The 13,572-nt window shown below is 35.6% G+C and overlaps 2 protein-coding genes and 1 non-coding gene across 11 annotated transcripts; all 3 read right to left on the reverse strand.

Moving 5' to 3' along the window:
- Positions 1-8,866: 8,866 nt before the first annotated feature.
- On the reverse strand, positions 8,867-12,195 carry LOC139191366 (probable ADP-ribosylation factor GTPase-activating protein AGD15). 9 transcript variants are annotated; one of them, XR_011575396.1, is made up of 10 exons: positions 11,849-12,195; positions 11,673-11,731; positions 11,424-11,514; positions 10,955-11,009; positions 10,646-10,736; positions 10,344-10,545; positions 10,106-10,236; positions 9,856-9,924; positions 9,537-9,717; positions 8,867-9,289 (listed from the first exon to the last, which is right to left on the reverse strand). XR_011575396.1 is itself a non-coding variant. In XM_070812147.1 (8 exons), the coding sequence occupies exons 1-8, from the start codon at positions 11,969-11,971 to the stop codon at positions 9,280-9,282; spliced, it is 777 nt and encodes a 258-aa protein (XP_070668248.1). In that variant the 5' UTR covers positions 11,972-12,195; the 3' UTR covers positions 8,994-9,279. The 9 variants fall into 9 exon arrangements, 2 of the variants coding, with proteins under 2 accessions (XP_070668248.1, XP_070668247.1); XR_011575398.1 differs by having other exon boundaries at positions 10,126-10,236; positions 11,849-12,134; XR_011575393.1 differs by having other exon boundaries at positions 8,994-9,289; positions 10,126-10,236; positions 10,354-10,545.
- A 464-nt stretch (positions 12,196-12,659) lies between these two features.
- Positions 12,660-12,992, reverse strand: LOC103455741 (sufE-like protein 1, chloroplastic/mitochondrial). The gene has a single exon (XM_008395330.4). The coding sequence runs from the start codon at positions 12,990-12,992 to the stop codon at positions 12,660-12,662; it is 333 nt and encodes a 110-aa protein (XP_008393552.3).
- Positions 12,993-13,143: 151 nt separating this feature from the next.
- Positions 13,144-13,216, reverse strand: TRNAF-GAA (transfer RNA phenylalanine (anticodon GAA)). The gene has a single exon. It is a non-coding gene; the product is annotated as a tRNA-Phe (tRNA).
- Between the last annotated feature and the right edge of the window lie 356 nt (positions 13,217-13,572).

Below are 13,572 nucleotides of genomic sequence, written 5' to 3' on the forward strand. Positions count from 1 at the left end.
TTTATATGTATATACAACTATAGCCTATAGGAGTAGATGATGATATTGATCATCGTGTTTCTGTTAACCCCACTCAACTAATCAAAGTTTGTAATTTCTTCTTGGATACCAAGCTAACTATTAGCTTAATTACCCTGGATAATTATTTAGATCTAGTAGAAGCTAGCTAGCTAGGTGCTCATCATCATTTTAGTTACAAATTATTAAGGAAGGAAATATAGATTACAAATATATCTCAAATCTTAATTTGTACAATTTAGGAGGATGCATTGCATTTGCATGCGATGAAAGTGGCATAAGTTAACCAGGCTGATGATAAGCAGAAATGGACCCTCCCTTTCATTGGGGGCCATTGGGGGCCATTGGGGGTCTCCTTCTGTCTGACCCCAGGGAACACCCACAGCCATGCACTAGCCACCACCCCCACGGAAAGGGATTATTTCCGGATTCTTTTCACCAAATTCATCAAATTAAAGGATCCGGAGCCTTCAAATTTAATCTAACCGTTAAAGTTATTATACTTTTTAAAGGGACTCCTTGTTTGTAGCCGTTAGATCAAATTTCAAGGGTCTGGATCCTTTGATTTGGTTGAAGGGATCTAGAGAGGATTTCTTTACCCCTACGAGAAATTTTTCATTGTGACGGGGAATATAGGTAGTACACCACGTGTTTTTATATAAGTGGTCGGAAATTTTATTTTTTAAGTTATTAACTTTTTAACATACATATTTCAACATTTATATAGTGACACGTGATATATCACTATGTGTACCGATCACATTAAAAATTCTCTCTGACCCCACCCCACCCCTGTGGTTGCCTGGTTCTGCTTTTCCACGATCGTTTTTTCATTATACTACTTTGTTTACGAAATCTATATTATGAATATTCTGCGTTGAAACTGATAGCTCACAAGTCACTCACTAAGTACCAAAAACACTCTGCCATGTCCCAACAAGTTCATTTGGAACCTACCTCTCTCCTCTAACCAACTGTAATTACAACTTTAACCCAAATGAACTTGTACCGTTGGTTTCGATTCGTCTTCAAATGTGTCGGAGTCGTTTGTCGTGATTATCAAAAGTTGCACAGGCACTGGCACGCTTCATGTCAGCCAATACATTGCAGCTAGCTACGAACATCATATCATTGCCAGTGCTGATTGCCTAATTGACAAGGGGTAAGGGCTGAGGAGGAATGTTGAAGATAGCCAATGACTGATGAAGAACACAAGAATGTTGATTATGTTTGTGGTTTTATCGTAAGATAAGAATTATAGTTCCTTTTGTATTTTTATTAGGGATTAAGATTGCTTTATTATGTGTTTCATAATTAGGTCATTATAAGCACGCATTTTAATTGTAATTCTGTATGAATTAAGTATAACAAGAACGTAGCCGTTTGGTTGCATAGTCGTTTTGATACTTTGTTGTATTTTATTTATTTTAATTAATCGAATAAGAATACAAGTTTATAATGCGTTGGTTCTTCTTTTTTCGTTCTTTGATAGATATTAATTTTAACACAGTCATTAGATATATTATAGTAGCAAAGCAAGCAAATAAAAGTAAAATAACGTCACTTGGCATGAGCTACAGTGTACATATTAGACTACTACTACGTAATTCTACTAGTGATTGATGGCATTACATTTACAATAGAGAGAGAGAGAGAGAGAGAGAGAGAGAGAGAGAGAGAGAAATCTTTCTACAGTCACGATCACAAACAGTACAGTATTCGCTTTGGCTTTGATTTTGGTTAACACATAAATCCACCCGTTGAGGGATCAACAACTGAAGGTTGAGTTGTCGTTAATAATTATGCATCACTATCCCTCTTTGGTCAGGCCCAACATTGTTAGGTAAACAGTAATCCCCTCTTGGTGTATTTTGCGATCGATACATCCAATTCTCCATCGTGGGTTTCCTTTTCATTTGACATACGTACCTAGTTGCTTTGATGAGTCGGTGACAAAGTTGAGCTCGATCGTTTTTTCTTGATGAAAAACCAGTTTATTAGCATACAAGAATAAAACTGTTTGTACATAGTACTAGCTAGCTACCAATCAGCACATGCTTAAGTAATTATAAGTCAACATGATTGGGATATCTTACCAATTATGAATATAACAAAATTAAAATTATAAGAATATTGCTCTCTTAGTTTGAAGGATCTTTCACTTAAGGACATGTAGTTTCAATTTTGGCAATTGAAGTCCTTCATGGATAATCCGTTATATCAACAAACAACAACGAAAGTTGATGTATTCCTTCAAGCAATGAACACATGGAAGGACATAATTGGCATGTTCGAGCGTGGTTAATACTCTCATTCCGCTATTAAAAACAAATTTTGAAGTTTTTGGAGCACTTTGTAGAGGATTTCATGGTAAAACGAGTGAGTTTTTAGTCCACTGTGATGATTAATTTAACGTATAAGGTGAAGGAAAGCTCTAAAAGGTCAACTTTAGATCGAGAGCATGAACACAGTATGTAAAATTTTAAAAATAAATGTTATTATGTTTAAAAAGAATGAATAGAGTATTGCCCATAAATATTTCAAATACATCCTTGATTTCTTGTTCCATACTATTATATGAGTAGAGGTGTAACAATGATATTATTTGCAGTAACATTCTAGATATATAGATATGTATATCGAGGTGAAATTTTTTCAAAGATTACTTTTGTTTATAAATTGGCTTCTTGGGTGACCAACTTAATTACCACTGACCCCCTATCTTTATCCTCTACCAAATATATAATACACAATGTACTGCATGCATATGCTTTTTAAATTGCTACTGCAGTTTAATTTTCTTTCGATTGCATCGGCAGCAACGGCAAGATTAATTAATAAACAATTCTACTAGAATATAGTTCCATCTCCATGTGAGATATCGACGACCTATGAATTATGATACATGTAGCTATATACGTATAAGAAACTAATGAATTGAAGAAAAGTTTTTGTGATTGATGTCCATGCCCTCGACCTAGCTATCAAGTCGATTCACACGTGTATATATATCATCTTCTAACTTCTAAGAATTGAAACCACAATCTGCTTTCCTTATTACTGATTAGGGATAAATGGAAGCTGCTTGTAATTAATTAAGATTAACAATTAAGCAAACAACGCAGTGAATATATAATGAATTGTATTGTTGGTTGTTTCAAGTAGCTACCGCTTGATTAATGTTTATATAAAGAGATGGAGACATATGTTGGAGTCACACACACTGCTGGTAGGGGATTTACCCCTATATACAAATAGCCTATGTATATTCATCTCCCACTAGAAACCAAACCAGAGAGGCAGAAAGAGAGGAGAAGTTTGAAGATGGGCGTTGGAAACTTTGAAGCTCTGCCGCTAGTGGTGGGCGTCCACCAAGCGGCGCCCTATCCCTTTTGTTTTAACTTTTTCCCTCGCCCTAGCTAATTGCCAAGTGGCCACTGCACAATGGAATTAGGGTTTTTATATGATATGATGCATACAAGGAAATATATGATTTGGAAGGGCCCTACGCAGCGATATATATTAAGAATTTATATACCATTCAAGGAAAGAAGAATTGGAATTAGAATTGGAAGTGGAAGGATCTTTCACATCTAAATAATTTGAAATAGAAGGGAGATCAAATTTTTTTTAAACTAAATTTGCAAATTAAATAATGTGGTTGTAGATGATTGAATTATTAATTAAATGTTGATTAACATACTTGTTTCTTATGGATGACACATCATTTAATTTGCAATTTGATTTAAAAATTTTGATATCCCTAATATTACTTTTTGAAATAAAGGGTGAATTAGTGGTCCCTCTCTCCTCCTAAAGAGAGTCGGAGTGGAAATGGCATACATTGACTTATTGGGCTCAGCGTGCTTTATATACATGGTTGTATTGATGGTGAGTCTTTAATTACACGATATGATGGTTCGTTGCTTGGGGTGGAAGACTAAGGACGACCAAAGCCACCAATTCCAATTTGCTGGGGTGGCACCTGCTTTGCTCCCAAGCTAAGCACCAATAAGTCACGTACTAATTATAATTGCTTTTTGCATTTTGCATATATATCAAATCAAATATTATATTGTATCTATGGCCATCATCTTTTCACGAATCATGATATCCTTTGCATGCTCCATACACATATTTATATACCATCACTTTTCACTTTCCTAGCTATAATATATATAAACACAAGCTCTCTCTCTCTCTCTCTCTCTCTCTCTTTCTCTCTATACTCTATATATATATATAACACATATCTCTAACTAATTACAAAAAAAAAACAAAATGGTTATTAGACATGTCTTAAGTGTCTTAGTTGAGAGCAGGGCCGGTCCAGAGATTTTTGAGGCCCGGGGCGACGCCAAAAAAGGTGCCCAAACTTCATATAAGAAAATTATTTATTTTCACACGTAAGACATTAATAAAATTATACTTAGAAAAACACTTCAAACTCAATAATTTAGAAACACAAAAAGACTAATTTATTTTGTATTGAAAGAAGAAAACCAAACAACTCTAGGCTTATAAGTAGATAGATGATGAGTTTTGTTTTCCATTTGAACTTTGAAAGTGTTTTTGTATAAATCATGAGGTGTTTTTTCTTATTTACTAACCTTGTCAATATGGGACTAAAAAAATAATGATGTTTTCGAGTCTTTAATTGATATGTATTAGTAATGAATGAGCATTAAATTAAATATTTTGATTACACGTCATATAATTTACAAATTTGCGCTACAAATTTGGTCTACGTATTACTCATTGTTAAAGATTAGACTTGAATTGAAACGAATATTTAAAAATAACAAGCTACATAGCTACTAGCTAGTAACTAAAAATAAATTAACAACCAAACAAAAATTTGTTAAAATTGAAAAAAATAAACATGCCCATAGCGTTTCGAACTTAGGACCTCTTGCTAATTTTAAACAACAAAAATCATTGCTTCTTATTAAACTTCTTGATCCTTTAACCAAATTTTATAAATTTATACTCTTCTGAAAAGAAATTTGTAAAAATTAAAAAGTAAATAAGCACATGTGGTGTTTTGAACTCAAGACCTCTCATTATTTTCAAATGACCAAACCACCTCTTCTACTTAAATTTCTGTGTCATTGAACCAAATTTTATAAATTTATACTCTTATGAAAACATATATAAATATACCATCCTAATAATTTTGGTGCCCCCAATATTTTTGAGCCCCAGACGGTTGCCCTGCTTGCACTGGGCCTGGGCCGGCCCTGGTTGAGAGGCAAATTCAAATAACGATACACTGACAAATTGCAATTCCTTCCAGCATGTTACTATTCTGCATGCAGAATTGAAGCTAATTAATATATAAATTTGTAAAGTAATTAGTTGGTGGCAGAGAGAGTTGTTAGCTAGGGCAGGCAAGGACAATAATCTAGGCCGGTTGTATGATTGAATCCGTACCAATTGGCTCTCCGCGATCGACAAGATAAAAAGAAAAGAAAAACACACAAACCTCACCTCACCTCACCATCAGTGTTGGTTTAATTTCGTGAGCACTGGCCTCTCGCCTGCCGCATAAAAGCAGCTTATTCTCCGATTTTTTTTTTCTTCTTTCTAAATGAAAAATGATATTTGTCCCAACTCATAAAATATTTCTAGGTAATATTTTCTTTCACATTTTAATTTCTATGTCCCTGCCTAGTAAAAAGAAAAAAAATTGACCATTTCTATATTCTTGTCGAATGCTATATATGAAATTAAAACAAACTAGCAATCTTTCAATTCAAATTGCGATCACCAAACACTCACACCCACATGACACATGGCTAGCTAGGTAAATGGCAATGGTATATTATCCAATAGGAAAGGGAGAGGGCCACACAGACACAGTGAGTTGTGTGAACTCGGACACAGAGAAATAGAAAAAGCCCGAAATTAATTAATTAATTAAGATTAGGTGCTTGTTCATCATGCAGTTGGTTGTTTAATTAGTTTGAATGTTACTTTTCACATTGTGTGTCACATAACGCATATAACCAACATATCATTTACCGTGTGCTATGTGTATGTTACTTTTCCCATTAAATTATGCATCAATATGGTAAAAATATGATATTCCTAAAATTTTCTTACTTGTATATATATAAGCTTAATATTAAGGCAGATCTCCATCAGGAAAAACGAAACATGAGACAGAGATGATTATTATATAAAGAAACCAATTTCCATGTAATGACTCAGCCCCATCGATTCCCCTATTGCACATGATTTTGTTGGTTTGAGTTTGAAGATGACCCCTTGTAATTAATTAATTAATGTCATAGTGCCCTTTATAAAAGGTCCAATTAATTTTATATTTAGATGCATTATATATAGAGGTCACAAAATTAAAATCATGGACGACAAAAGCATGCATGTCTCAGTTATTAATTGAAAGATGGTTCGATTCGTTCGTGATTAATTCATGATGAAGTGAAGGGTTGTAATTAATATATATTTAGGGATGTGCTATCCACATCTTCTTTTACTTCTCATATACTCCTTATTAATTTCTGTTATTTGATATTCTTCAATTCCTTTGATTCGACTGCCGAAAATAAGAAAGGTGTGTAAGAAGTAAAAAGGGGTGTATGGATATCACACCCTTATATTTATTGGATATTATACATGTACATTATGTATCATGCATGTATCAAATTAGAAGAAGATGCTCCGAGAGAGAGAGAGAGAGAGAGAGAGAGAGAGAGAGAGAGAGAGAGAGAGAGAGAGGGTCAACAGTTGACATGTCATTTCACTCTTATATATATTATATATGGAGAGAGAGAGAGAGGGTCAACAGTTGACATGTCATTTCACTCTTATATATATTATAGGATAAAAGACTGTTTACTACCCTCATGTTTCATGGTTTTCAACATTTAGTACATCAAGTTGTTTTCGTCTCAGAATCATACCTAAAGTGTAAATTTTGGGACAATCTCATACATCCGTTAGTCAAACTGTTAAATATGCCGTTAATTGTGACGTGGTGCCCATATGGACAATAACTGGGCGCCACGTGTTAGCCACTTTTTTTTTCCTTCTTTCTTCTTCTTCTTCCTCCAACTGCAACTTTTTTTTTTCTTCTTCTTTCTTATTCTTCCTCCTTCCTCCTTCCTTCCCCTTCTCCTTCTTCTTCTTCTTCTTCTTCTTCTTCTTCTTCTTCCTCCAAATCTGGGGATTTTTTTTTTTTTTTCTCCTTCTTCTTTCTCCTTCCTCCTTCTTCCTTCTTCCTTCCTCTTCTTCTTCTTCTTCTTCTTCTTCTTCCTCAAAAAAAAAAAAAAAAAAACCTTCATCTTCCCCAGATTCGGAGGAAGAAGAAGGAAGAAGGAAGAAGGAGAAGAAGGGGAAGGAAGAAGGAAGAAGGAGGAAGGGGGAAGGAAGAAGAAAAAAAAAAAACCGAATATGGGCAGATTCGGAGGAAGAAGAAGAAGAAGAGGAAGGAAGAAGGAGGAAGGAGAAGGAAGAAGGAAGGAGGAAGGAGGAGGAAGAAGGAAAAAAAAAAGAAACTTCCCCAGATTCGGAGGAAGAAGAAGGAGAAGGAGAAGGGAGAAGGAAGAAGAAAAAAAAAAAAGTTGCAGTCGGAGGAAGAAGAAGAAGAAGAAAGAAGAAAAAAAAAAGAATTAACGGCACATTTAACAGTTTGACTAACGGATGTATGAGACTGTCCTAAAATTTACACTTTAGGTATGACTCTGAGACGAAAAAAACTTGATGTACTAAATGTTGAAAACCACGAAATATGAGGGTAGTAAACAGTCTTTTACCCTATATTATATATTGGAATATAATTATTGTATAGAAGAATGTATATAAGAAGGCAAAGTATGAAGGGAAGTTATATATCCATGATCTCTAGGAGCCAAATTGAAATTTTGGGTCAAATCCTTCCAATTAGATAACAACATATATATAACATCCAATTTGGTTATATATATAACGTACATGCAATGCAATTATTGATATATGTTCTTCTTTTGACATTCTCCAATTAAATTAAAATGAACCAATCGATGGAGCCAATGCGTAAGAGACCTAGACACTTGTTTTAAATCTTGTTGTACATGTAATTCTATAGTTAATTAGCATATAATCTGATGATCAACTGTTTGTAAGTATGCATGCATAATTAAGGGGGTTAAAATGAAAGTCGAATTCAGATTTCTTTTGTATTTCATAGGATTTGCAACACAGTCCTGCAACTTAGTAGTGTCGGCAAATTTGACCGTATAATTTGCAAATCTAATGAAAGCTATATGTGCCCTTATTATAATAATAATAATAGTACATTACATTACATGATCATTTATATAAAAGGCCTTTGTTTTCCCACTGTATTATTAGTTATAATATTCCTTGGATTGCGGGACTCCAATTTTCAAATCATGAATGATGAACGTCCAACTCCAAGCAGATCAATTAATTTTTTGCTCTTGTTTACTATTATGAGTTAGGAAAGAGATCCCATCCGGATCTCTCCCACCAAATCCTAGGGATCCGGAGATCCGGATCCTTAAAATTTGATCCAATGGCTAGAAACAAAACGCTTTCTAAAAATTATAATAGTTGTAACCGTTGAATCAAATTTCAAGAATCGGAATCTCCAAATCCCTAGGATTTGATGGGAGAGATCCGGATGGGATCTCTTCCCTAAGAGTTACGTACATATCTTCCTTTTTTTGTTTATTAATTCTTTTTCTGTCTCTGTTATTACAGAATATGAGATCGATGAAGACACGGGAGAAAAAGAAAATAAATGTTTTGATTGATTCAGATCCCATCTGATCTTCTCTTCTCCTCTTCTGTTGCAGTGTACAAGGATGGAACGAACAAGAAAGGAAAATAAATGTAGTCTTATTACAGAAGAAACTAGTTTTGGTTTTGAAGGTGATCGATGGACGTGAGAACAAACGCAAATACATACGGCGGTCAAACAACCTCATTCTTGCAAGCAAAGAAACCAATTAAGTTAATGGCATGTTCTGCACACTTTTTCCTGCATATCATCTGATACAATTCTTTTTCCTTTACACCATTTTTTCTTCTTCCATAATCCATAGTGTGCGACATTAGTACTCCCTAGAATAGGAATAGGAATAGGAATAGGAATAGGAAAGAAGAGCAAAATCTGCCAAGATCAAATGAAAACAGCAAACCTTGATGCCCAACCCTACAATTTTAGGGTAGGAATAAATACAGAGTCAGTGCTCCCTCCAGTTCAGTTATAAACCATGGCCTTAACTCAAAAAATCATCTTCTCCTGCAAATCATGGATGATCACAAGGTTAGAGCTGAGTCTAGTGTTTACAATTTAACACTCAATTTTACATGACAGTAGAAATCATTTTTCCATGTATTAATTATAAACATGTTTTTGCCGGGGTTTTTAAGGAGGAACTACTCAAATTCAAGTTATTTTCCGTCTCCCTTTCTTCAATTTTACTACTTCCTACCCAACTACAAAAATATAAGTAACAAAATGAAACATGTTACAATAATTTTCTTACAATCAAAAGTTTGCCAGAGTGGGGGAGTGGCATACTTCTGCTTTGCATCATGAACATAAAGCAAGCCAAATAGGTCTGTTGTACCGTTGATCTTTTTTGTGACTGCATCACATTCCATCATAGGTGGTGGCCCCTTTGCTGGAGGTGAAGTAGTAAACTTATGATTCAAATCTAAAGAGCCCTGCAATAAACAAGGTAAATATTAACTAGTAAATGCCTTCGACTTGTCAAAAGTACCATAAAAATTACTTACAGAAGATAAGAGCATTACAAACACATTTGACAAAGCACGCAAAGAGACATGAAAGAGTAGACATACAACAAATCACGGAAGCAGATAGCTCCTGATGGGTAGTGACTTTTCTCATTCGTGTCATCTTTTCGCCACCTGAAATCAGTTATATAATAGGTTACTTGGTATGGACCTTATAAATTTTTCTTCCAGAAAACTTGGGCGAGGCCTAAGTACAGTATGATAGGTATATATTAAAGGGTAGAGGCAAATAGCAGCTTAATAATCTATGAAGTCAAATTATGGATCATATATGACAAAAGGCAAAAGAGAAAACCTTTTTTTGTTTCACCAGACCTAATTTCTCAATCTCATAAACTCCTAAGAAAGTGATATCGGCAACAAAGAATCTCGACTTTCTTGCTCTCATCTTTAAACCGCCAATTTTCTAAAAGCTCCCTTATAGGTCTAAGAATAAGCAAGACCCATAAGAACTCAGTTAAGGGTCAGAAACAAAAAAAATTGAGCATTTTCATCAAGATAACATAGCAAACATAACCAGATAAAAAATCTACCCCACGGGACCTTGCCACTGTAGGAGCAGCTTCCACCAGGTTCGTAGAAAGCATTGCTTCCTCAAGAGAATGTCTCCTTGTTTTCTTAGGAGCTCCAGATGTGGCTCCACCCTTTACCAAATTGTTGGAATGGATGCTCATATCTACTGGTTCAAGAGCTGGTTGTTTTGCATTCTTCACAACCCACATTCTTCCGTCATACCTGCAAGTTCCCTAGAAAGTTAAGAGCAGAAGGAAATAATAACCAACACATTCTCCATGTTCCACATGAAGCTCATAATTAGTTTCCGAAAACAACTTACTTGGCCCGAATAAATTTCTCAGTCCCACTTCTGTCAAAATTTGGTGGCAATTCTTTTTCCCAATACCTGTTTGCCTTTTCATTACCCATGGCTACATAAAAGTGCATAGAGAGTTATTTAGCAAGATAATGAATCAAAAGATAGTAGTCAGTTAGAAAAGATTAAAAACACACGGAAAAAATATGAATACTGAACTGATGTTTTCTAACAACTACTTTGGTTAAATGATTTCGAGGAAAAAGAGGAAAAAAGATGGCACTAAGATGACAAATAATGCATCAGTATCAGCTACCATAGTCGTGTTCTTACATTCCATAAAAGCAATCTGTTCTGGCAGCCATGTATCCAAAGTTGTAGACCGCACCTATTTCCAAGATCAACCAGGCTACGCTATTATTAGAACATAGAGTTGCAATAGTATGAAAACATATGCTACTCAAACAGATTGACAATCAAATATAGAATATTACTTAACTTTGATAAAAGTAGTCCAGTAGACCAGACCACAGGAATACCTCATAGCAGATTCAAGATGCCAATCACCATTGTCATTCAAAACATTTTCGATTACTCAGAAGGTATAAAATGGCCTCATTATTTATCTTTAACAATTTCAGAAACCAAGAATAATTCTCTAGTCATATGGCTGTTCAATTTCTTCAATGAGTACCAATCCATTTGAATTTGAGAAGCCAGGAAAGGAAAGGAAAAAAAAACCTTACCAGCAGGAACAGCATATGAACTAGGAAATAGAGAAATGATAGGTAGAAAAATAAACCTTTGAAATATGCACCCCAAGACTCCGATGAATTCCTGAGCATTGCATGCAAATAAATATTCCCAGGTTGACACTAGCCCATCGCGGAGCTCTGAAAGAAATACATTGCAGCACGAAGATCGTGTTAATATGGACATCAAATTGCCACAATCATGACCAAACAATATGAAATATAGCCGAGAATAGCACTTGAAGACAGTAGTAAAAATATGCTACACAAAAGGAAAGAGAGGGATGTGAAATGCGTACTTGCTCCGGCAATCAGCACATTCCCTGTTTTGTGGCAGCTTAAGAAGACCTTCTAAAATCTGGAGGCACAAGTGACAACATGCAACACAACACAGAAACAATAATGGGAAATGTAAGTGTAGCACAAGAATGTGCAAGGAAAAGAGAGGGACTGAAATAGAGAAAATAAAGGATACCTTGACGTGTTTGGCATTGAGGTCTTTCGAAACAGAGGCTTTGTTGTTCATTGTTGATAGTGTGAGTGTGTGTGCTTGTGCTCCTACCTTCGCTAGTTTGTTGGTTTGGATGATACGGGACATGAAACAACAACAACACAATAACACATACACAGCAGCAGCAGCAACAACAACAACAGAGGCAAGGCGTTAAGGCATGAGAGCGAAGGAAGGCAAGGCCCACGCACGGAGAGAGAGAGAGAGAGAGAGAGAGAGAGAGAGAGAGAGAGAGAGAGAGAGAGAGAGAGAGAGACAGAAAGACAGAGAGACAGAGTGAGAGAGAGGCTGGAATGAAGGTAGATGCTCAACTAATTCCAAGGAAAAACGTTTGGCATTCCTCAAAGCATGCCTACAATCATTTTCCATTTTCCATTCTTTCCTGTTCTCTTCTATTTCTGTCTGAGTTTTTAAACTTTTGACTCTCACAAGCCTCATATTTTCATCTCTCTCTCTCTCTCTCTCTCTCTCTCTCTCTCTCTCTCTCAATACTTGCAAAATGCAAAACATTCATTCAAGCGCAGACTGCAACTGAAAACTGCAAAATTATAATCAAAGCGCATAGCATAATTCTGGAAGAAACAAATTGGATGTATAACTAAAATATAAGCAAGCATTTCAATTTCACATTTAAAACCAACAAAAAAATACATAATTTATATAATAATAATAATAATCTGACAAATCCTGCTGCATAGATAAAACACTAGCGAGTACCAATCAGCAATTGGATTAACCACAAGAGAGTTTTCATTAGGTGGAATTTCGAATCCTATTATTTGGGGTTGGGGGCAATCTCTTGCGGAGTCTTGGCCACGATGGACAGCGCGTGGAGGCCGGACTGGAGCTCGTCAGCCAAGGCATCGTAGACCATGCGGTGTCGTTTCACCAGGTTCTGCCCCTCGAATTTTGGGGACACGACCTTGAGGTTGAAGTGAGTTTCGCCATTGGCATTGGCCTTGTCTCTCATGGCGGCATGGCCAGCGTGCTGATGCGACACGTCTTCAATCTCCAAAACGCTCGCTTCCAACGCCGTCTGCAATTTCATTCTCATTCTGCTCGCTCGTGTCAGCTGCGACACCACCGTCCCTGCTCCTCTCGATCCCATCTCTCTTTCTCCGCTCTCCAGCACCGCCACACTCAGAATAGGTCAAATTCATATATTAATTATTTTCTTAAGTTTTTTTTCAATTGAAAAAAAAATAAAAATAAAAATAAAAATAAAATAACGAATTGAAAAAAGAAAAAAATATTCTATGTGCGGTGAAGGTGGATCGAACACCTGACCTTCAGATCTTCAGTCTGACGCTCTCCCAACTGAGCTATCCCCGCAATCGATGGCAGTTCACTTAGGTATATAATTATATCCATACACCGGCCATTTCCTTTTCAACTTAACAGAATAAAAATTCAAATGACGTTTTTATTAGGGAGATGTTATTAGCACTCCAAAAATCTCATTCTACACTCCTCACAAGTATATTGTTCTTTCTAATTATAGAAAGTTTTGAGTGTAAAATGAGATTTTTGGAATGCCAATAACAATTCCTTTTTATTAATTAATTAATTAGAATTTGATAAACATTAGTTAATTGGTATGTATACATGGTTATGGTGGTCCATTATTTATTGTAATATTTGACAACATATGTGCCAAATCCAAAAACCACAATCACGGCAGCCGCCGG

This window comes from Malus domestica, chromosome 14 (genome assembly GCF_042453785.1).
Source record: "Malus domestica chromosome 14, GDT2T_hap1".
NCBI classification, from domain to species: Eukaryota; Viridiplantae; Streptophyta; class Magnoliopsida; order Rosales; family Rosaceae; genus Malus; species Malus domestica.

Bases quoted from the DNA above. Each gene is read 5' to 3' on its own strand.
- LOC103455741 (XM_008395330.4), bottom strand. From the start codon at position 12,992: ATGGGATCGAGAGGAGCAGGGACGGTGGTGTCGCAGCTGACACGAGCG.
- LOC139191366 (XM_070812146.1), bottom strand. From the start codon at position 11,971: ATGTCCCGTATCATCCAAACCAACAAACTAGCGAAGGTAGGAGCACAA. The intron at 10,737-10,954 runs GTAAGAACACGA...ACTTTTATGTAG, and splicing joins ACAGATTGCTTTTATGGAAT to CCATGGGTAATGAAAAGGCA. The intron at 10,546-10,645 runs GTAAGTTGTTTT...GGGAACTTGCAG, and splicing joins GAGAAATTTATTCGGGCCAA to GTATGACGGAAGAATGTGGG.